The sequence below is a fragment of the Neophocaena asiaeorientalis genome, unplaced genomic scaffold (assembly GCF_003031525.2).
Source record: "Neophocaena asiaeorientalis asiaeorientalis breed wild unplaced genomic scaffold, Neophocaena_asiaeorientalis_V1.1 scaffold105, whole genome shotgun sequence".
Classification (NCBI taxonomy): domain Eukaryota; kingdom Metazoa; phylum Chordata; class Mammalia; order Artiodactyla; family Phocoenidae; genus Neophocaena; species Neophocaena asiaeorientalis.
In genome coordinates this window covers 1115577-1137653 of record NW_020172162.1, presented here as the reverse complement: position 1 = coordinate 1137653, position 22077 = coordinate 1115577, and the positions used below count along the sequence as shown (strand labels likewise).

The 22077-nt window shown below is 45.5% G+C and overlaps 1 protein-coding gene across 1 annotated transcript in view; it reads left to right on the top strand.

Moving 5' to 3' along the window:
• PREP (prolyl endopeptidase) overlaps positions 1–22077 on the top strand; it is a 187548-nt gene that overhangs the window by 43338 nt on the left and 122133 nt on the right. Inside the window, exon 3 of the mRNA XM_024755306.1 lies at positions 3599–3673. Within this exon, the coding sequence (XP_024611074.1) occupies positions 3599–3673 (75 nt within the window). The remainder of the gene's footprint in view (positions 1–3598; positions 3674–22077) is intronic.

The window sequence follows — 22077 nt, the reverse complement described above, 5'->3', positions numbered from 1 at the left end:
CAGAATCCTACAGTTCACTTCTCTGTGTTTTACAGTTCTGGAAAGGGTTAAGTGAGGATTTTTTGAAGACATCAGAAAGCTTCTGAACAATTAACTTGAAAGAGTATACCGTGGATTTTAATACTCTCCGGTTCCTTTTCATCAAAGCACTCATGATCGACCTCAAGGCCAAGGAAATGTGGTTCTGGTCCAGCCTGGACCCTGCTCTGCGGATCCCAGTGTATTTATCCCAGCCCTGATAGCCTGCATGGAGTATCTTTTTCCTGTGACAGAGTCCTGATTACTAACCCTAGGCTTGACTTATGCATTTGCTCAAATTGTAGTCTTGATTTCTAGGATGGGTTCGTTTCTCTCCAGCAGGTGCTAGAGATTGCTGTAGCTCTCTGTCTCTCTCCCTTGAGCATCTTCCAGCTACGTACTGCACAGTCTCCTGCTGAACTGTGGGGTTGGAGCATGCAACCCTTTGTGGTGGATTTCTGCTTTAGTGAGCAGAGTTTTGGAAACCTTGCCATTCCACTGTAATGCCGTTGCCCATCCCCCCCGAGAGTGTTGCCCTCAGGGAATTCGGGCCTGCTACAGCAGTTAGAAGAATGTATAGGGTGAGTGGAGAACACAGAGGAGGATGAGATTAATTTCCATCAGTAGGAAGAGACAGTATGTGAATTGAGCCTGGAAGTTGGCCAGTTGGTTAAGTAAGGTAGAAAGGACATTTCTGGCGTGTGACTTAAAGTCATCGTTATGTAGGGCTGTACAGTCATGGAATTGCATTTGTTTTAGGATGGCAGGAAGGCCAGAATATCCGTGGGTGGATGAGCTTGGAAGGGGGCTGGAAAGGGAAAAAAAAGAAAATGGGGCCAGGTTTGATGGGCTCTGCGTGCTGTGTGTACAAGTCTGCACTTCATCCTGAAGGCAGCAGGTGAGCTGTTGAACAATACAAGTGAAATATCGAACAGTAACAGTGTCTTATCAGGACTCTATTTTTAAAGCCTCTCGGGAAAATAAGGCAGGGTTTGCAAACTTAAATCAGATGGGAGAATCAGATACTGCACAACTTGAGTTCAGGGGATGTAGCTATGAGATCACCCCATTTGTAGGGTATCATCTTGTAAAAGAAAAATGTAGGGAGTGGGCGGGATGGAGGGAGGGCACTTGGCTCCTGGGATTCTCCTGGAGAGAATCAGTTTCTTGTCCTGGTTAAAAATGTCTGCTTGATAACTAACTTCAGTCTGCTTTAGATGGCGATGGGGCTGTTTGCTCAGAGGTAAACACCATTCAGGAGGCAGTCCAGTGTAGGATACACTGGGTTCTGAGTCAAGGTCCAGCTGTGCACCTGCCAGTTCAGAACTGGCCTGCTTCATTAGCCAAAGGTTGAGTCCACAGGCTCTGAGGTCGGCTCAGGGTGGGTCACAGTCCTCCCTCCCACTTATTAACAGTCTGACCCTTGTCAATTGCTTTAATTCTCTCCAGCTTCAGTTTCCTCATCTGGAAAAATGAGTTGGTTAATAACCTCCCAGTGAGGAGCAAATCAGATAACGTGGCTATGGCGCAGTGTTTAGCTCACGGTAAATCTGTGGCCTTCCAGTCTCTGTGAATTGCATTCTGTAGTCTGGAAAATAGGAATATCATCAGCTCTCTTACAGGGTTGCTTTAAAGCATCAGGTACAACAATATGGATATTCAGCAAATGTTCATTGCTTTGGGTCTAGCACTTGGCAACACCTTCACTTAGCCATAATACTAAGATGACTTGCAGTTCATCTTCTCCCCTTCTTTATGAAAAGTTAAGTCTTTGGATATGTCTGAGTTCTAACAGCATCATAATCGAGGAACATTTTTTAAGTGTCCGGTCTGTCCCCTCCAAGGAATATTTGGGGAAAAGCTGTTGGCAGCTTGTTTGGAGTCACAGCGCTGATTCTGAACTCGGTATGGCCCTAGGCGTGTGGTATGGCCCTGGGCGTGTTGCCATCTTGTGCCTGACATCGCTCCTAAAAATACTGGAAGATCTTACACAACTTTAAATTTTTTTGATTCCTTATTGACAGAGAAAAAGATGGTTGTTACTGTAAGCATATTTTGTAACCATTCCAAGGTGTGTAAAATATAAGACACTTGCTGATGAGAAGAAAAGACAGAAAGCTTTTCTTCAGCGATGATAATCAGCTAAAATTTAGAGAGGCTTTTGGTAAGGATTGAAAATTGGTAATTTTAGGAAGACTCATCTGGAAGGCTTTCATCTGATTTTGTCAGTTGCACTTGTCAGTCATTGTTTGCTGAGAACAGTTCCTGTGTTCCACCGGAACTGCCCGTTCTTCCAGGTGTGCATTTCCCCAGGTGCTCTCCTCTGGCACCAGATGAGGACAGATGCTGACCCCTTGCAGAAAGCCTGAGGTTTGAGGCTTGGGGGAGATTCTTCTCAGTTGGCCAGCAGCCACGCTGAAACTTTGACCAGCAGTAGAAACAGCAGGTTTTCCTTTTCCAGGAGAGTGTTCTCTTTCCTTCGGAAATAGCCCTTACATTTTGGTATTATAGAACAAAACAAGGAGATAGATGCAAAACTCATTGGAGGCACTGGTAGTCTTCTGGACAACCTCATATAAGAAGCCTTAGCCGGAATGTTAATGAGTTGTTGAGAGAGACTTGACTGGAAAGACGTTGTCCATGTGGTTTCATTTGATTAGATTAATCACGTGAGTATGAAATGGAGAGGTTCTGCAGTGACATTTACCTGTGGATGGTTTCTTTAGGCATCATCACCTGGGGAGTGGCGACTCCCTGTCATTCTTCTGGTCTCGTTCCATCTCTGAGGGCAGGCCCAGGAATTTGGTTTTTCAGAAGCTCCCACGTGGTTCTGAAGATCAGCTCCTGTGAGCGCTCCTGGAAGTGTCCCCTCAGTCAGGCCCTTCTTGCACTCGGCAATTTTATTCATCAAATATCAGGGTAGTCCCAATGCGTGAGGCCTTTGTGCCTCCTTTTCTGCACAGTGAAAGAAAGCATTTCATAACAGTGCACTAAACGGAAGAAAAGCTTCAGTTTTAGAAACGTTCTTTTATGGCATGTAAGTCAGCTTTCTCAGCTGACGTCACTTAGTATCATTGCACATTAGTTAACTTGCTTTTTGGCAGTTCAGACTTAAAGGCACAACGGATCATATCGTACATTGTAGGGAGATTTTCTAATCATCGGTCAGCTTAGCAAGAATAGGGCAATGCACTCGTGTGTGGTGGCTCCCTCCCAAGCGTGCCCTTCCGGCATCCCCACTGCATTGTGTAATTCTGTGCTTTGCTACACAACACGTTTTCAAGTTTCTTTAGCACAGCGGCAGGCCTTTGTTTTGTGTTGTACAGATGGAGCGGTTCCTATTCTGACCTTTCATCTTTCTTCCCTCTCTAGCTAAAACGTTCTTTTCATGAAGGGTGGCTTGACACCTTTGAGAACCTGCCAGCTTTGGTTCATGTGGTAATTTGGGCAGACACGTTGCCAGTGAGCCAATTGGGCTGTTTCTGACTGCCCCTTTCCTGTCTCTGCACCACATTCGGAAAGTAGTAACTTAATTGGGATTAGACACTAGTTATCTAACACCATATTTTGTCTTTTGCAGGTACAGGATTATCATGGGCATAAAATCTGTGACCCTTACGCTTGGCTTGAAGACCCAGACAGCGAGCAGACAAAGGTAAATTAGGGTTTATCATTAAAGATAAGGCGGGGAAGGGTAAGCTGTGACAAAGCGAGAGAGAGGCATGGACATATATACACTACGAAACGTAAGGTAGATAGCTAGTGGGAAGCAGCTGCATAGCATAGGGAGATCAGCTGGGTGCTTTGTGACCGCCTAGAGGGGTGGGATAGGGAGGGTGGGAGGGAGGGAGACGCAAGAGGGAAGAGATATGGGAACATACGTATATGTATAACTGATTCACTTTGTTAGAAAGCAGAAACTAACACACCATTGTAAAGCAATTATACTCCAATAAAGATGTTAAAAAACAATAATAATAAACATAAGGCGGCCTTTGTAGCTCAGACCAAACCCTAGACATCAATAACCGTGGCGTTTCCCTTCTGGTATCATCCTGTGTTGTCTGCAGTGAGAGGGTGAATAGACATGTTGGTACTACCACTTTTCTGTGAAATGATTCATGGGAAAGAGGTGAAAGCATTTTTAGTCCCATAGAAGATCACGTAACTGTTTTGAATAATGTTCATGGTTTATAGGGACACTAATGAACCAACTATTTGAAATGAAAATATTTGAAAGAAGGAAAACAGAATTTTACCAAAGGAAAATGAAAACCTAAAGAAAAATTATGTGAAGGAAAAAATTGCCTAATACATTTTCTCCAAAGGAAAGAAAATCGTATATATTTAAGAAGTACCAGGTCCTGAAAACTGAATGCTGGTCATATAGCTTACTTATTGGTTTTAATGCAACAACAATAAAATTATAAGAGAACTAAATTCTAAGCATCTTCTTATATTTTATAAGGGGGTGGGGGGAGAATTTTCTACTCTGTGTAAAAATATGAAGCTTTCCTATTCTTTTGGAGAAACGTAGTATTTTGAGCTGAAGTCTCATTTCGTTAACGAAGCTTACCTCTAAGTGCCATGTCCCATGGATATTTTTTCCTCCTTGGAGTGCCCAAGACTTGTCATTTGAGATTCATTATTTACATATACTCTATGTGGTTAAGTTTGCTTGGTTGAGGGAATAGTGTTTCTCCAGTCCACTCTGAGTTCCTTGACTCTCTTATTTATAGCCATGCTAACTCAGTATGTAAAAATATGTATACAATTTCTAATGTGCTCAGCATTCCAGAAGTTTATTTGAGCTTCTTTAGAATCCCAGAGTACATTTCCCATTAAAAAAAAAAATGTTAATGCATGCTGAATAGTTCTCTAGGCCAGCTTCTAAAAGCCTATGTCTTAGCTGCTCTTATATCTTGTGGTCCCTTGCCACCGTATATACCAGTGTTCTCTGGAGAACTGAACTCAGATTTCCAAGGCAATTCAGAATTTCCAGGAAGGCATTCCCTTCTGATGTGGACCTGGCTAGTGGAATCGGGATTCTCTCCTTGCCCATCCCCCATCCCCAACCCTTTCACACTCCCTGGTCAGTGGGGTTGCAGACTCCACCACCTTCATGTCCTTAGGGAAAAGCTTCACCAGGAACGGAGTGGAGGGAAGGGCTTAGCCAGGCACGATGATACATGGAAGAGGAGAAAGTAGAGGCAGGAATCAAGGCTTTCTTCATTTCCGAAGCACTGGCCTGCCTGCTTTCCTTTCTACCGCTCTCAGCTGTTCTTCGTGGCTAGCATTTTTCTCCTCCTCTGCCCACTGCAGAAACTCTTAAAACTTCTTCCCTGTCCTTTCCCTTGAAGTAAGCACACCACCATTTTGAGATTTTCTAATGGTTTTTACTTCTGTCTGTACTCCCTCATTCTCACCCTTTCCTGATTCCCTTCAAGAAAGACAGAGGTCTCATGGGTGAGAATGATTGGTATTTGGGTTTTCATTTTCCTTTGGTGAAGCAGTGGGTTATAGAGGTTGATGGGTAGCCATCCCCAGGTGAGAAACAAATGGGTCACTTGAGGGGCAGGCAAAGGCTCCAGCTCCGCAGGTAGGCTAAGCGGAGCAGGGAGCAGGTGTGGGCCGCCTCCTCGCCTCCACTCTGCCACAGATGACCTTGACCATCCAGCTTTGGGCTGAGCTGAGACAGGGATTGAGCCTGGGAATGGAGAGTCACAGGCAGCTTCACAGCCTGTAATGGAGGGAAGGAGACGAACTTCCTGTGCATCGCTGGAAAACTGTCCCCAAGGACTGTCTCTATGACAGTTACTTTGTCTGAGGTATTGGGTACAACCTGGATTCCTTCAGCCTTTGATGGTGATTGAGTGATGCAGCTGTGTTGGAACGACTCAGTTTTTGTTTACGTGTTAATGGATGCATACTTTGCTGTTCCTTAATTGACGATGGCTGGTCCTGTGGTTGACGAGCCACTTACTAGTAGATGAAACTTTGCTAATTGGTGATCTTGCAGTCAATACTGGATAGACGCTAATGACACTGACGTATACACTTATTTTTGTGGTATACATTGATTGGTTGTTTACTATGTGCAGGGCACTTCACTGGTAGTTTTGCATACCCTATCCCATTCAGTTCTCAAACTCTGACATAGGCCTTTTTATTTTTCCCATTTCACAGATGAAGAAATTGAGTTAGAGTGATTAAGTAACATGTCCAAGTTCACGTAGCTAGTAAGAGTGGAACCCAAGCAGTCCAGTGGAACCCAGGCAGTCCACATTAAAGAAATGATAAAAGATCAAAGACTCTGGGTGTAATAGCTTTGGAAATGCAAGCTATAGGGATATATTCATGTCTGTGCTTGCTGTGGGACTCTCTATGTCCTCCTGCAGGTACCCTTGGCTTCCCCCCACCCCCCCTCCCACACTGACCTTTTCAGACGGTGTACCTCAGGTGTCAGAGGGCTTTGCAGCTCGTGCCTTCCCCCTGCATTCTCCATACACACCTTGCCCAGTCCCCCCTAAACAGCTTCGTTATTGACGCGAGCTAGTTGTCATCTGAGATCTGATGAGTGAAATTTCGGTCTCAGACTGAAAAGACAGAGTGTGTTTTTCTAACGCTCAGAAGAGCAGCAGGAACATTTTCTACTCACAGTGAGAGGCACGTACACACAGGTGTATTAGACATACCTTGGTGTAAAGGAAAATCTTCACGTAACCTCTAAATCAAAGAAAAACTGCTTGTTACATTTTCAATAAAAAACCAGCCCGGAAGTGAGGAACATTGATAGCTCATTTATACTAAGATCTGAAATGCTGTCGTTAAGTCTTTGATTTAATCTAGTATTTAATGTAGGTTATCCAACTCTGAGAGTTCCTGGCATTTGAGGCTTTATACTTTATAAAAGAATCTCAGGGCAGACTTGTAACTTAGAAAATTCTCAAAGACAGTGGTGGTGGGGACTTGAATCTGGGTGAATTCTTTCAAGCTGTGAAGGCCCACGTAACCCTATTTTATAGCAAATGTTCCAGTTTGTAGAAGATCCTACACAACTCAGTTGTTTCTTTGAGGTCAATTCAGCCTTTGTAAAGAGGAAACAGTGTTTTTAGCACTGCCCAATAGATGATATAATGTAAGCCACGTAGATAATTCAAAGTTTTCTAGTAGCCACATTACGTAAAAAGAAACAGATGAAATTAATTGTAATAATTTAATCTAGTATACTCAAAATATTAACATCTCAACATGTAATGAATATAAAATACTGTTAAGATATTTTACATTCTTTTTTTTTAAAGTAAGGTTTCAAAATCCAGTGTATATTTTATACTTATAGCACATATCAGTTCAGACCAGCCACGTGATCAGTTGCTCATTTGCTACATGTGGCTAGTGGCTACCATTTTGGACAGTGAAGATAGGGACCAACCTTTCTTGTGAATATAGATGTAAAGACTATAAATAATGTTAGCAGGTTAAAAAAAAAAAAGCAGAATTTGTCACAGGAATTCAAGAACAATTTAATATTATTACATTCATAGATTAAGTAAATCTATATTCTATAATTAACCTAGTTAATATTTTAAGAATTAAAGAAAATCCAAAGCTAAAAATAGAAATAACTTTAATAAGATAAATATTCAAAACAACCTAAGCGCTAGGCTGGAATATCTCTGTCACTACTATTTTTGTATGTTTGCAAAGCTTTGACCAGTGCGATAGAACGTGAACTGAAATTTGTACAGGCAAAAATAAAATTATCATTAATTATAGATTCTGTGATTATGTGTCTAGAAAACCTCAGGGAAACAACTGAAAACTTTTTAGAATTAATGCGTTCAAGTGACGTGAGTATGTACCAAAGAAACGTAAAATCAATAGCAATGATGAGAAATCAACCCATCTGATAGCAAAAAGCAAATACCTAAGAAAGAAGAGTTTTCAGGCCTACTGGGAGAGTAATAGTGTCACTTCAGAAATAGGGAGATCTAGAAAAGGGCCAGTTTGGGGCATTATTTTTTTTATTTTATTTTTTGCAGTACGCGGGCCTCTCACTGTTGTGGCCTCTCCCGTTGCGGAGCACAGGCTCCGGACGCGCAGGCTCAGTGGCCACGGCTCACGGGCCCAGCCGCTCCGCGCCATGTGGGATCTTCCCGGACCAAGGGCACAAACCCGCGTCCCCTGCATCGGCAGGCGGACTCTCAACCACTGTGCCACCAGGGAAGCTCCTGGGGCATTATTTTTAATAGTGAAAAATTGGAAATCGCCATTTCCAACAATAGTTTAGTATTTAAGTCAAATCTGGTGGATCCGCTTAACGAAATAGTACATGCCTCTATTAAAATGTTGGGCTGTAAAGATTGCTTTCTAAGTGAAAAAGTGCTTAAGGTAGAATGTGAAGTGGGAGAAGGATGCAAGATTGTAGTGCTCCCAGTGATTACAACTTTATAAAGTATGTGTGTAATTCTAGGAGCATCTGTATGGAAATACAACCTAAACAGTAATAAGATAAAGGGAAGGCTCTGGGTTAAAAGCCCTTTAGACATCTCGTAAGTGTGATATACTCTTGAGGTGTCTGAACCATAGTGAAATCTCACTGGGGTAAATGGGACACCAGGGTAACCTTGGAAGTTTTCAGTGTGAGATGGCAGAGCGGGAGGTTTGCAGTCATTAAAAAGGATTTGAAGACAGATAGGCAGGTCCCAACAGGTGGTCAGTCCATACTTCCCATTCAGCAGGCTCTTCCCTGGTGGAGCAGTGGTTAAGAATCTGCCTGCCAGTGCAGGGGACACGGGTTTGAGCCCTGGTCCGGGAAGATTCCACATGCCGCGGAGCAACTAAGACCATGCGCCACAACTACTGAGCCTGCGCTCTAGTGCCCACAAGCCACAACTACTGAAGCCCACACACCTAGACCCCGTGCTCAGCAACAAAGAGAAGCCATCACAATGAGAAGCCCGCGCACCGCAACTAGAGAAAGCCCGCGCATAGCAAGGAAGAGCCAACGCAGCCAAAAATAAAAATAAATAAATCTATTTAAAAAAAAAAAAAAAAAGCTTGTCCCTTTGCAGGTCATGGAAGGAAGTGTGTAGCAGCCTTGATGCACCCCGATATTTTGACACCGAGGTAACTTGAGCCTCCAGACTACTAATAGCAAGACACCCATCCCCCACCCACTGACAGTAATGTGCGTGTGATTCACTTCCTAATCTTCAACTTCCTGAGTTTCCTGTGGGACACAAACAAGTGAACCCCAAACCCCACACTCGGCCTGAGCTCTTTGCAGCCTCTTTCTTCCTCTCAGTTGGTGTCCTGGCCCCTTGGGGTGTGCCCTGTTCAGATCTCATTTCAGACACTATCACGGGCCATCTCCTCTTTTCCTGTCGATAAGCCACTCTGCACGCCCCTCCATGCAGCTGATAGCCCTTCTTCCTTTGTCCTGTCTCCCATCAATATAAACCATTCTCTTCGTGATCAGCGGCAGCCCCATTGCCCAATCCAGTGACCTTACCATGGTCCTGTGTTCTTCACTGTGCAGGTGGACCACACGTCCTGGGGAGTAGTAGAGACTTTTATGTCACCAGCAAGGGGACTGCTGTGCCCCCTCAGCTTTGCATTGCCTCTCAGTCCCTTGCAGTTTACGGAAGCAGTCGTCTCGCTGTCAGGTCCCTGTGAGAGTACCGAATGCGTATTTCTTTCCCCTGGCCTCCCCGTCCATCGTGGTGCAGTCAGTCCACGTGGCACCATCTGCGCCCCTTCCTGATAGTGAGAAATTCTCTGCATCCCTGGGCTTGGTTTTGCAGCCCTAAAGTCCAGATAGAAGCAATGTCCTTGTAGCCTTTTGAAGAGTCTCCCCATTTTACTCCATCGTATTGTGGCTTCAGGCCTCTTGGTTGAATATTCCAGAACTTGTTACTGAGTTAGTGAAGGGGAGATACAGAAAGGAAGAATTTACACCTTTCATGGGATAGCTGCTGTCATTGTAACTAGTCGTCAAGTCCGGCTTCCACAGAAGCTCTGTCCTGGGGCTTTGGTACAGGAGGTAAGCAAATGTAGAATACCGGCTGCAGATATCAAATGACTAATTTATTTTTCCCTCTCTGAGAGCTGCCTCAGGCAAAAGGACAGTAACAACAGCTCCATCCCTTGTGGATCATGAGAGAAGAACTCTTAATAGGAACCAGCAAAAAAAAAAAGAAAAAAATTGTTTTTATGTTCAGTCCTAAAAACGTACATCACCATTTGTTTCAGAGAGGATCAAAGGAATACAGAATGTAGGTCTTTTCCCCCACACCCCATTTGTCTGAGTAGTTGGGGGTCGCCCATTACACCTGCTGACAAGGGACTGTGAAGGTAATGAACAGAACAGTCCCTCAGTCTCACAGGTAAAGAGGCTGGAAACGTCCCCTTTCTGCCCGCACTGTTCCCTTCCTTGGCAGGAAAGATTTAAATCTCAAAGGACTTCTGATCATCTCTAGGGTATTTAAATAGCCTAGGATTTCTGTGTAGGTATTTTAATGTCACAGAGGTCGGTGGAGAACAAAGTTGAGGGCAGTCAGCACCTTTCCCTGGGATCCTTTCTGCCTATCCTAATATGTGGTTTTCTTCTTTGCTTGCTTGCTTTTGTTTTCGTTCTTTGAGGTTAACCCTAAAAGCAGGTAGCGTGAGGAGTTGCTGCTCTGTGCTGGTATCAGTCTGGCCTAGATCTCCCTGGGCGGTGTGCTTTCCTAAAGTGGGGCAGAGCCAGCGTGGGCAAAAACTGGTGGGAAGCTGGGTGAGCCACGATCCTTTTGTCCACTTGCATTTCCCCCTCAGGCTGTCAGGCCGCAGAGGCCTGCTCCCAGGACTTCCACTAACGTGAAGGGCCAGTTCAGTGTCTCTAAGCCAACAGACAGCAGATGAAGCTGACTGGGAACTGAGGAATACTGGATATAATCAACAGCATAGGAGACTTTAGGTTTTGGGTTTGGTTTATGGTGTTCTTTCAAAGACTTCAGGACAAACTGTGAATATCCTCTTTTTAAGTAGTTCCTTCATCCTGTGAGTTTCCAGGTGTTTCCCATGTCACCTCTGTTGGGAGGCAGGGTGGAGAAACAGAATATTTGCCAGATGGGAATAGAAGTCATAGCCCTTGGTCTTTCATTTTCTTGGCCTTTGAGCACAGCCAGCTACCTTACCTGGGATTCCTTTTCTTCATCTATAAAATGAATATAGTCACACTCAATTCATCTAGCTCCAAGGTTTTAATGACACCCAGCTGAGAAAATGCATGTAAAAATTCATTTTCCCCCCACAGCAGAGCTCTGTACAAAGATGATACATCCTGGGCACTGCTGCTTCAGTGTTTTGAGATGTAGACCTTCAGCCTCTAGTCCTCTTATTTGCTTACTCAGAATGTTGAACTTTAAAGACGCCTCTGTCTTTTTATTTTCATCCACAAAATGAAGCAGGATTTTCCTTTTGAATTCTAGTTTTTTAGAAAAAGATACTTAAATTCTAAGCACTGAATTCCCCACACCTCCGCCAACGGAACTGTGGCATCTAAGTATGGCTTAGTTGTTCTAAAGGACGACAACGGAACTAGGCCAAACATTACCTTAAAGCTATTTGGTAGTGCCTCTTTTAACTGGTGTTTTCTGAACCCACTGGCAAAGCTGGCCTGTGAAACGCCCTGCCATCCATTCATTAATGTTTCATGTAAGGACCTGGATTGAGAATTACTACTGTGTTGTTCCTCCTCTAGGGGAAACAGGAAATGCTCTAGGTAAATCCGTTACCACATATCATCTCAATCTGCAAGGCGTCTCAGGTCTTAAAGGTCTCACCACCTCCTACAGAAAGGTTTAGCCTTATGTATGTTCGCAAACATACTTCTGATAAATCCACAGTTGAAATATGTATTTAGAGAACGACATCCTTTTGATCTGTGCATGGGGTAATTGTCAAAAGTATGATAGAATTTGCTGGTCCTGGGCCATCCTCTTTTCTAAGCAGTGCTTTCGCTTGTCTTTTTCTGTTTTCTTTCTCTTGCTTTCTGTAATGAGGTTTTTGAGGCAAGCAGTAGAAATGAATTCTGGCCATGTTAGGCGAATAAGGAAGTCATAGCAAGGATATGAGGCCAGCTCCTGGGATGCACTGAGGGCCAGGCTTAGAGCAGGCAGGAACCAGACAGTTGTGGGACTCCGTGGTGGGAATTTCCACTTTTCACCCAGCACTGCTGATGGCATCAGTGATTACAGTGATTTGGCCCTCTGTCACTTGTTCAAGTGACTGCATCCCAGGGGAGGGAGTTTTGATTGGCCAAGCTCCAGATGTGTGCTCACTCCTTGGCTGTACTGTGACAATGAAAAAAGATTTGGTAAAAGCCTTAGGGACCCTCTTTGGCTTCTGTAGTGGCAGGACAGCTATGTGAAGTTAGTATCTCACTACGCAGGGTAGAGCCCTGGGGAGGAGAATGGATGCTGGCTGGCCCTAATGCCATAGGTCCACTGGTTTCATTCCCCTTCCTTCTCCATATGTGCTCATGCCCTCCCCTTCTTCCCCTGTCCTGGGTTTACCAGTGTGCCCACTGCACCAAGCGTTGGGTTAAATGGGGGTGAGGAGAGGGATGTGTTGTCATGAGCAAGACAGATGTGGCTCATGCTGGCCTGGACTCACACATCAGCCTAGGAGACCAGAGATTGGAGCTGGGCGAACCACTTAACCTTTGAGCTGCTAGAGGTCAGTGCCGAAAGGAGGCTGAGCCACATCTTGAGTAGAGGCTGGGAGTCTTGCCCCCTTTGTTCACCACCAGGGAAAGCTCCGTTTTAGAAAAGCAGACCCCAAACCACTGATGAAATTCTTAAGGTGCTTGTGTACATTTAACATTAATATTTTCCCCGTAGGCAGCTACTCGGCTTTGGTTCCAGTAATCTACATGTCCTCAATGAGAATGCTGATACCAGACATGGTATCTTTGGGAAAACAGTTATTAAAGAACAAAGATAACTGACTTTTCTGAGCCTCTTTCTTTTCTCTTGGGTATCTGGAATCCATTCACCAGCCCATGCTGCCATGTCCAGGGGGAAAGCATTCAGTCATAAAAATCACCTGGGTATTTGTTAAAAATAGACATGCCCAAGCTCTACTTCTGTAGCATCTGATTTGGGTAGAAATCTATTTCCCAATCACCTCACCAGGTAATTCTTAAGATCCAGAAGGCTTGGGAAAACTGCCCTAGAGAAAGCTTAGACATGATTAGAGAACAGTAATAACACCTTTGATTTATATAGCGCACTTTCAAGGAGTTAAGGTCCTCATAGATGCCTCACTTGTTCATAGCGTCTTTGTAAATTAGAGGGACAGTGTTTGTGATTCTCATTTTCTCATTGGGGGAAAACAAGGCATGTGTCACAATAAAGACTTCTGGGTCTCTCCTGTATAACATTGGATGGTACTCTGACCTTTTGGGTCAGCTCTCTATTTAATCATACACACCATTCTCTGGAGCTCCAGTTCTGCCTGTGTAAAATCTCATACCCTTCTTGTTTTTATCCCTGCTGGCACTGCCTGGTTCAGGCATGCATTGCCACTGAGCTAGGCATTCAGTAGCTTCCTAACTTGTCTCCCTTCTTCCAGAATTTTTTTCTACCCTGTTCTCCCCAGCAGCTGAGGAGAACCCTTAAAATCTTGGAACCTGTTTATTCATGGGAAAGCAGTAGTGTATATTCATTTAATGAACAGCTTTAGAGGTAGAAAGACAGGTTTGAATCTTAACTCCACAATTTTATCAGAGTTGTGACATTGGTCATGCTTATTAACCTCTCTGAGATTCAGTTTTTAAAAAATTTTTTTTTGGCTGCATTGGGTCTTCATTGCTGTGCGTGGTCTTTCTCTAGTTGCGTCGAGCAGGGGCTACTCTTCGTTGCGGTGCGTGGGCTTCTCATTGCGGTGGCCTCTCCCGTTGTGGAGTGTGGGCTCTAGGTGCGCGGGCTTCAGTAGTTGTGGTTCTCGGGCTCTAGAGCGCAAGCTCAGTAGTTGTGGCGCACAGGCTTAGTTGCTCCGCGGCATGTGGGATCTTCCCAGACCAGGGCTATAACCCGTGTCCCCTGCGTTGGCAGGCGGACTCCTAACCACTGTGCCACCAGGGAAGCCCCTAAGCTTCAATTTTCTGATTTATAATCTGGAGAAAACTACTGTGTATGGTTGTGGGTAAAATTAAGTGATAATGTTTTTGAACCGTGGAGCAGAGTGGTCGACACAAGTAAGTGCTTAATAAATGCTTGCCATTGCATTTATTATTAAATAGTTTAAATAGCACAGGAACCAGCTGCTTGATAATTTAAAAGGCCTCATCTTTAGAGCTATTTGGGACAAATTCTTTTACTGCAGTTATTTCTTGGGCTCTGTTTAGATCTCCTTTCTTTTTGGATCAATTTTAGTCATCTGTATTTCCTAGAAAATTGTCCATGTCATTGAGATTTTAAAATTTACTAACAGGGGATTATGTGAAATAGTTCTTATAATGACTTTACTCTCCTTGTTTGTGTCTCTATTTGTTTTTTGGGGTTTTTTTGGGCTGTGCTGGGTCTTTATTGATGCGTGCAGGCCTTCTCTAGTTCCAGCGACCAGGGGTACTCTTCGTAGCGGTGCACAGGGTTCTCATTGCGGTGGCTTCTCTTGTTGCAGAGCACGGGCTCTAGGCACGTGGGCTTCGGTAGTTGTGGCCCGCAGGCTTGGTAGTTGTGGCTCGTGGGCTCTAGAGCGCAGGCTCAGTAGTTGTGGCGCACGGGCTTAGTTGCTCCGCAGCATGTGGGATCTTCCCGGACCAGGGATCAAACCCGTGTCCCCTGCATTGGCAGGCGGATTCTTAACCACTGCACCACCAGGGAAGTCCCTGTCTCTCTTTCTTTATTATTTCAAATTTCCAGCATCTGTAAGTTCTCTCCCTTTTTTGATTGGTTTAGCCAGCACTTTGGTTGAATGCATGGGAGTTTTTTGGTTGCTGTTTGTCTTTTTAGAAAGAAATGGTTCTAGGCCTTATAAGTTGTACTCTTTAATTTTCTAGCTCATTCATTTCTTTTTATTTCGCTTTGTTACTTTAAAACTTTTTGGTTTGAACGTTCAGTTAAATTTCACTCTTTCTCATTGGTGGATCACCTTTTCCAGGCTTCCCTATCCAGCCCTTGGGCAAGCTTCTGGTGGATTCCTCCTCTCCTAGCCTGCCCATGCTTGGCCAGCTGAGCGGCTCCTGGAAGAGCTGTATCAGTCAGGACTCTTGACGAGCAGCACCTGAAAGCCAGCTCGCTCTAGCTCATATAAAAAAAAAGGAGATGAGTGGCTCACGTAATTGAAGATCAGTACATGCCTTTAGGCACAGCCTGAGCCGGGACTGCACATGACATTTCTGGAAACCTGTCTCTCTTTGTCTCTTAGGTCATCTGGTTTTCTCTGATTGTTTTGTTTTCTAGCAGCCTCTCCCACATGGTAGGGAAAGATGGGCCTTGCCCCTTCAGGTTTTACACAGTCCTGACAACCCCAAACCTCATAAGATTACTTCTCCTTCCGGTGTTCACCTCAGTCCCTGAAAAAGGATTCTGGTTACTTAGCCTGGGTTCATAGCTACTTTATTGACTGTTACATGTAGAGAAGAATCGCCGAAAGACTCTGCTTATGAAAATGAACAGGGTTTACTTATGTGAAGAATGTAGAAAGGAGTTAGCATAGTTAGAACATAGAGGTATCGCTAACATTATCTGTGACATTCAGCGTGAGCTGCCAGCACCCAGAAATGATAAAATCTGATCGAGAGAGAGGGTAAACCCCAAACTTCCCAAAGTCATAACTCATTTTCCAGGCCCAGCCTTTTTATTTGGGTACAGAGCACCTCCCCTGGGCCAGATGTACCTCATCAATCACAGTGTGGGCGCTGTCCTTCAGCATATGGCACACCCAGGCACCAACACCATCCCCCGAGCCTGTTCCAGGTACACTCCTGAACCTGTACTGTGGACTAGATCAGGTCAGCTGACCTGATGTCTGTGGGATTCATGAAACAAAGCCCTTAGATCAGCCTCGAGCCTCATCCTGCATGGATGTCCTGCCCGGCTCTGGATCAATCCCTGGATCTCGGGGAGGGTGTACTCTGATGGCTAGCAGAGGTCACACCTCAGCCACTCCACCCCCAGTCTATCAGTGGGGCTTCCTAAAGGTACCGAAAAGAAACAGATGTCAACTCGAAGTGTTTTTACCACATTCTAAGAACTTCAATTCTTTTTTTTTTTTAACATCTTTATTGCAGTATAGTTGCTTTACAATGGTGTGTTAGTTTCTGCTGTATAACAAAGTGAATCAGCTATATGTATACATATATCCCCATATCTCCTCCCTCTTGCGTCTCCCTCCCTCCCACCCTCCCTATCACACCCCTCTAGGTGGTCACAAAGCACCGAGCTGATCTCCCTGTGCTATGCGGCTGCTTCCCACTAGCTATCTATTTTACATTTGGTAGTGTATATATGCCCATGCCACTCTCACTTCGTCCCAGCTTACCCTTCCCCCTCCCTGTGTCCTCAAGTCCAATCTCTATGTCTGCGTCTTTATTCCTGTCCTGCCCCTAGGTTCTTCAGAACCAGTTTTTTTTTTTTTTAGATTCCATATATATGTGTTAGCATACAGTATTTGTTTTTCTCTTTCTGGCTTACTTCACTCTGTATGACAGACTTTAGGTCCATTCACCTCACTGCAAATAACTCAATTTCGTTTCCTTTCATGGCTGAGTAATATTCCATTGTATATATGTGCCACGTCTTCTTTATCCGTTCATCTGTCGATGGACACTTAGGTTGCTTCCATGTCCTGGGTATTGTAAATAGAGCTGCAATGAACATTGTGGTACATGTGTCTTTTTGAATTATGGTTTTCTCAGGGTATATGCCCAGTAGTGGGATTGCTGGGTCCTATGGTAGCTCTATTTTTAGCTTTTTAAGGAACCTCCATACTGGTCTCCATAGTGGCTTTATCAATTTACATCCCCACCAACAGTGCAAGAGGGTTCCCTTTTCTCCACACCCTCTCCAGCATTTATTTATTTAGAAGATGTTGGGGGTAGGAGTTTATTAATTAATTTATTTATTTTTGCTGTGTTGGGTCTTCATTTCTGTGCGAGGGCTTTCTGTAGTTGTGGCAAGCGGGGGCCTCTCTATCGCGGCCTCTCTTGTTGTGGAGCACAGTCTCCAGACGCGCAGGCTCAGTAGTTGTGGCTCACGGGCCTAGCTGCTCCGCGGCATGTGGGATCCTCCCAGACCAGGGCTCGAATGCGTTGCCCCTGCATTAGCAGGCAGATTCTCAACCACTGCACCACCAGGGAAGCCCTCCAGCATTCATTGTTTGTAGATTTTTTGATGATGGCCATTCTGACTGGTGTGAGGTGATACCTCATTGTAGTTGTGATTTGCGTTAAGAACTTTAATTCTTAATGTTTTAGTTTTTCTTATTTTTCAAATACTCTTGTTATAGTTTGGATTCCCTCACTGATACAAGAATTATTCAAGAAAGGATTTCTACGTGTTTACCTTCCTCCCGGTGGGATTTTTAGTTAGGTTTGGATTTGATGTGCAGATCACGTCTGCCCTTGCCAGGCTTCTGGTCAGTAGTGTGTACACCGAAGAACGGAGCCAAAAAGGGTTAGTGTTCCGACTTTGAAGGGACGCCCTGGTGATGGCGAGATCTGAGAACAAGGCTTGAATCTAAGGTCGAAATGAGACTCTGTTTCCTTCCCCCTTGATTGACAGTAACTAGCCCAGTGAGGGAACAAGTTGATTTGCCTTCAGCGGGACAGGCAGAGAAGGTGGAAAGAGTCCTGGCAGGGCTTCTGGAAGGCCCCACCTGGTCTGTTACCCACATGCAGCGGGAAGCTTAGTGGGAGCCTTCCTGACCTGAGAGCAGATGGTCCCAGAGAGAAGAGAGACACCCACTCTGGGCTTTTAATGTTCAAGGACAAGCCCCGTGGGTTTTGGGCTCTCGCCCGTTGGATTTGACGTGACTCGTCCTTGGGGTTTAGAGGGGCTTGTGGGACCAGGAAGAGAAATGCCCCTCTCTGGGTTGAGGTAATGGCATTGTAGTTACCACCGTGACCCGAGCAAGCTTTTCTTTGTCGTCTGATGGACTGCTAGTGTTTGAAAGTTCGGAGTGCACTAGAAAATAAGGGACACTCTTCTCTCTTTTGGGTGTAGGTTCCTAAATCTGTCCTGTACGTTACCCCATTCCTCCATAGTCTCCGCTTCTAAAGCTGTCTCCTGCAGCAGCTGCCTCTCATTCTCTGTTTGGCATGCCTCTGGTTTTCCATGGGACCGTCCAGCCCTCCTGGCCCTGGGTCCTCCTGCAGCCTCCGGGGTGAGCTTTGCCACCTCTTGCCTTCTCATTTATGGGCATATCCCTGCACTTGGAGAGTCATTTCCGAATTCTGCTACGCTCCCAGCAGGGAGAGTGGGTCCAGGTGTGCTTCCTCCTCTGGCCTCCAGGATGCTCTCAGCCCTTCACACATGACTACGATCGGGGTTTTCTGCCAGGCCGTGCTGTGGCACCAACCACTTGCTTTAACCAGCTCATTCATATGTGCGTGTCTTTGTGTGTGTGTGTGTGTGTGTGTGTGTGTATCTATATATTTAAATAAATAATATATTTACACACACCTACATATAATTTGCAGCAGAAACTCCTCTAAGTTTGTGGGTTGTAGATAGCACCATCCCTGGTTTCACCTGGGTGGTACCCGTGATGGAGTGGGTCTCCCACCTGGAAGTCCCTCCTGGGCATTGGACTGCCTGCCTGCCCCACTCCCCAAGGCCTACACCACCCTATCCCAGCAGTAGTTTCCCCTTCATTTGTTCTCCTGTAGCTCTTATCTCATCCATGTGATTCATCTGTTTAGTCCTGTGTTGCCTGTCGTGATGTTCTGTATACATAGCTATTTAATGAGGAGCTGTACGCATCCTTTTTATTCCTATATGTAAAAATTGTGCTTGTAGAAGGACTTGAGATATTTTGTGGATTAAAGCATAGTACATATGAGGACAACTTGAAAAAAATTCTTTCTGAAGACAGTGAAGGTAAAGGCACCTCCAGCTCCCAAACCGAGCCACCCTTTGCCAGGTAGCTTTGTTTTGTTGTTGTTTTTTGTAGGTTATGGTAAGAACATTCAACGTGAGATCTGCCCTCTGAACAGCGTTTAAGGCGTTAACGTGTGCGGTATGACATCGTTAACTACAGGCACAGTGTTACACAGCAGAGCGCTCAGATTTAATCGTCTTGCATAACTGGAACTTTGCTTTGAAGATTTCTGATAGTCAAGGCAAAATGGAATGTGAATTGGATTTCTTAGCTTTGAGCAGCTGTTCTTAGAACATTATTTTCAGACTCACCCGTAGCTATGAACTCTAAACTGGTGATCCCCTTTAAAGGCTCGGCCGCTGGTGTCATTTCATGGGCTTTCAGGTTTCAGTGATTTTAATAATATCCTGGAGTGTGACTTTCGATGCTGAGACTCGTGAGGGACAAGGAGAATTTCATTCCCCTCACCCTGCTTCTTTACCGTTCTGCAATTCCTCCAGTTTTTCTTTTCTTTATCCTTATACCTCTTTTCCCTTTCCCCCAAATTTGTTCTAATTTTCAGACCCAGAAGCCAGACTATTAAATCCATAAATGACCAAGAAGGCATTACTGGCATTCTTTGGAACCCCGCATTTCACAAAGCCCCTTTACAGAAAATTTGTACCCGCCTTCATGAAAAGGACTTGCCCAAATTATAAATATGTACACTATGACAGAACTTAGACTTTTAAGAACTTGAACACTGTTTGCATCTAGATACTGGACTGGGAAGGGTGCAGTCTTTAAATATTGCTCTAGTTAAAGTAATTGACTAACATTTGTGGGTGAGAGGTAGCAAGATTGTATGTAATGAGCCTAGTTATTTAGTAGCATTCCGACGGCTGGCTTAATGGTCTTCTGAACATTGAGTGAGAAAAGCCAGTGTGCCTGCTTTGGTGTGAGATGGGTTCTGTTGCAGCAGTTGTAACTGTAGCTGAGAAGCAAAGCAAGATAGAGAAACCGTGGGAGGGTGCAGTTCCACCTTTCCAGGGAAAATGAACTGAGGATCTATGACTCATGCACCCGCCGTGGTCCTCCAAGATCCAGGGTATAAGGCCTAGATGCAGCCTCGTACAAACACAAATCAGACGGATTAGGGAAACGAAGTCTGCAGGGCTCCCTCCTCAGAGGACCCCCAGTGGAAGGGGAAGGGGCCAGCCAAGACCCTCAGTCTGCTGGGGCCTCAGGGTGGGAGCCCTAAGCAGCTAGAATGTTCTGGCGAGGCCCTTCTGGGAAATAGCCATCAAATCTAGATGTGAGCATGAACTGTGCCCATCTTCTCTGTCCCTACTCCCATTACAGTGGTCGTTCCTGCTCCTTTAGAGACCAGCCATTCCACTTGACCTTGTCTCTCACTGGACCGCTGCCCCGGCTTCCTAACCGGCTTCCCTATTTCTCCTTTTGCTCCCCTATAGTCTGTTTTCCGCCCAGAGCAGGAGTAGTCCTTTGAAAAGGTAAAGCAGACTATGTAACTGTCTCCTCACCCAGTCATAGCTTGTTTGCATTTGGAATGAAGACTCAAACTTCACATCTGCCCACCAGGGCCCACGGGATCTAGCTCCTGCCTGGGTCTCAGTCTCTCTCACTCATCCCCAGCCTCCCAGACCTCCCTACTCTTCTCACCTGCCAAGCTCCTCCGCCCAGGGCCCGGCACCTGCAGTTTCCTTGGTCTGGAACGCTCTTCCCGTCTTTACAGAGCTGCTCCGTCTTGCCTATTAGATCTCAGTTCAGAGCCTCAGAAGAGCCTCCCTGGCCATCCTGCTAGAAGTAAGGACACCCCCATCCCAGTGTTGCCCAGGATTGCTGTTGAAAGATGGTTTTCAAATTTCCGTGGGAGCTTTATATTTTTGTGAAATGTAACGGAGATGTCACAGCAGCGTCACATTGCTGTGGCGCCCCCTCCCGGTCCCTGCGCTCGCCGTGGGCTGGCAGTAGCGGTTCAGGAGCTGCGCGCCTCGTGGATGCTACTTCGAGTAGGAGCTTTGCCCCACGGCTACCCTGCGTGCGTCCTTAGGACTGACTGTTCTCTGTAACCCTCTGGCTTGTGTCTTGTCTCCCCCGGTAGAACATTCGCTCCACAATGGCAGGGATCTTGTCTTGGACTTCTCACCCCTCCACCCACCATGCCAGGATCGGTACTGACGCACACTAGGTTCACATTAAATCCTTGTCGACACTCCAGCACCCTGATGGGGCTGCCCAGCCCAAGCGGGAGGAGATCAGAGGAAGCCCAGGCTGCCTGCCTTCTCCCCAGTGGGTCTGCTTTGTCTCCACATCCGGTATCAGGCAAGGAGTCGGCCTCGGTCACTGTTACAGTGACTGGAAGAACACGATTCCGCTTCAGTAGTATCGCCCCCTCGCTGTGTGGTGCTGGCCGAGTGCCTTCCGTGCCTCCTGCCTCCCTTTCCATGTCTGTAAAGGAGGCCTGGCATTTCCTTCGCCCGTGAAACCAGGTGATGCTGTTGTACACGCTGAGCCATCTCCAGAACGCTGCCCCTGCGTGGCTCCGCAGCTGTGCATTGACTTTGTAACTAAAAAACAAGAGTTAATCTCCTTGTCGACACTTTTTAATGAGATAGAGTGGGGTCAGCAAACTTTTCCTGTCAAGGGCCACACAGGAAATATTGTAGATGTGAGCCACCTAGGTCACTGCTGGGTTTGCAGCCCGCCCTTCCCCCCCACCCACCTGCCCAACAGTTAAAAATATAAAAACTATTCTAAGCTTGAGTGCCATAGGAAAGCAGGCCAGGGCGAGGTTTGCCAGGCCCTCGTGATAAGCAGTTGGAGTTGTATTTCTGTGGGACTCAGTCAATGTTATTTTCTGTTTGAATGAAATAAGAAATGTGACCCATAACAGTTTCATTTCTCTTGAACTTATCCTCTTGCAAAGCTGTTATTCATCATTGTAGTCATACCTCACACCCT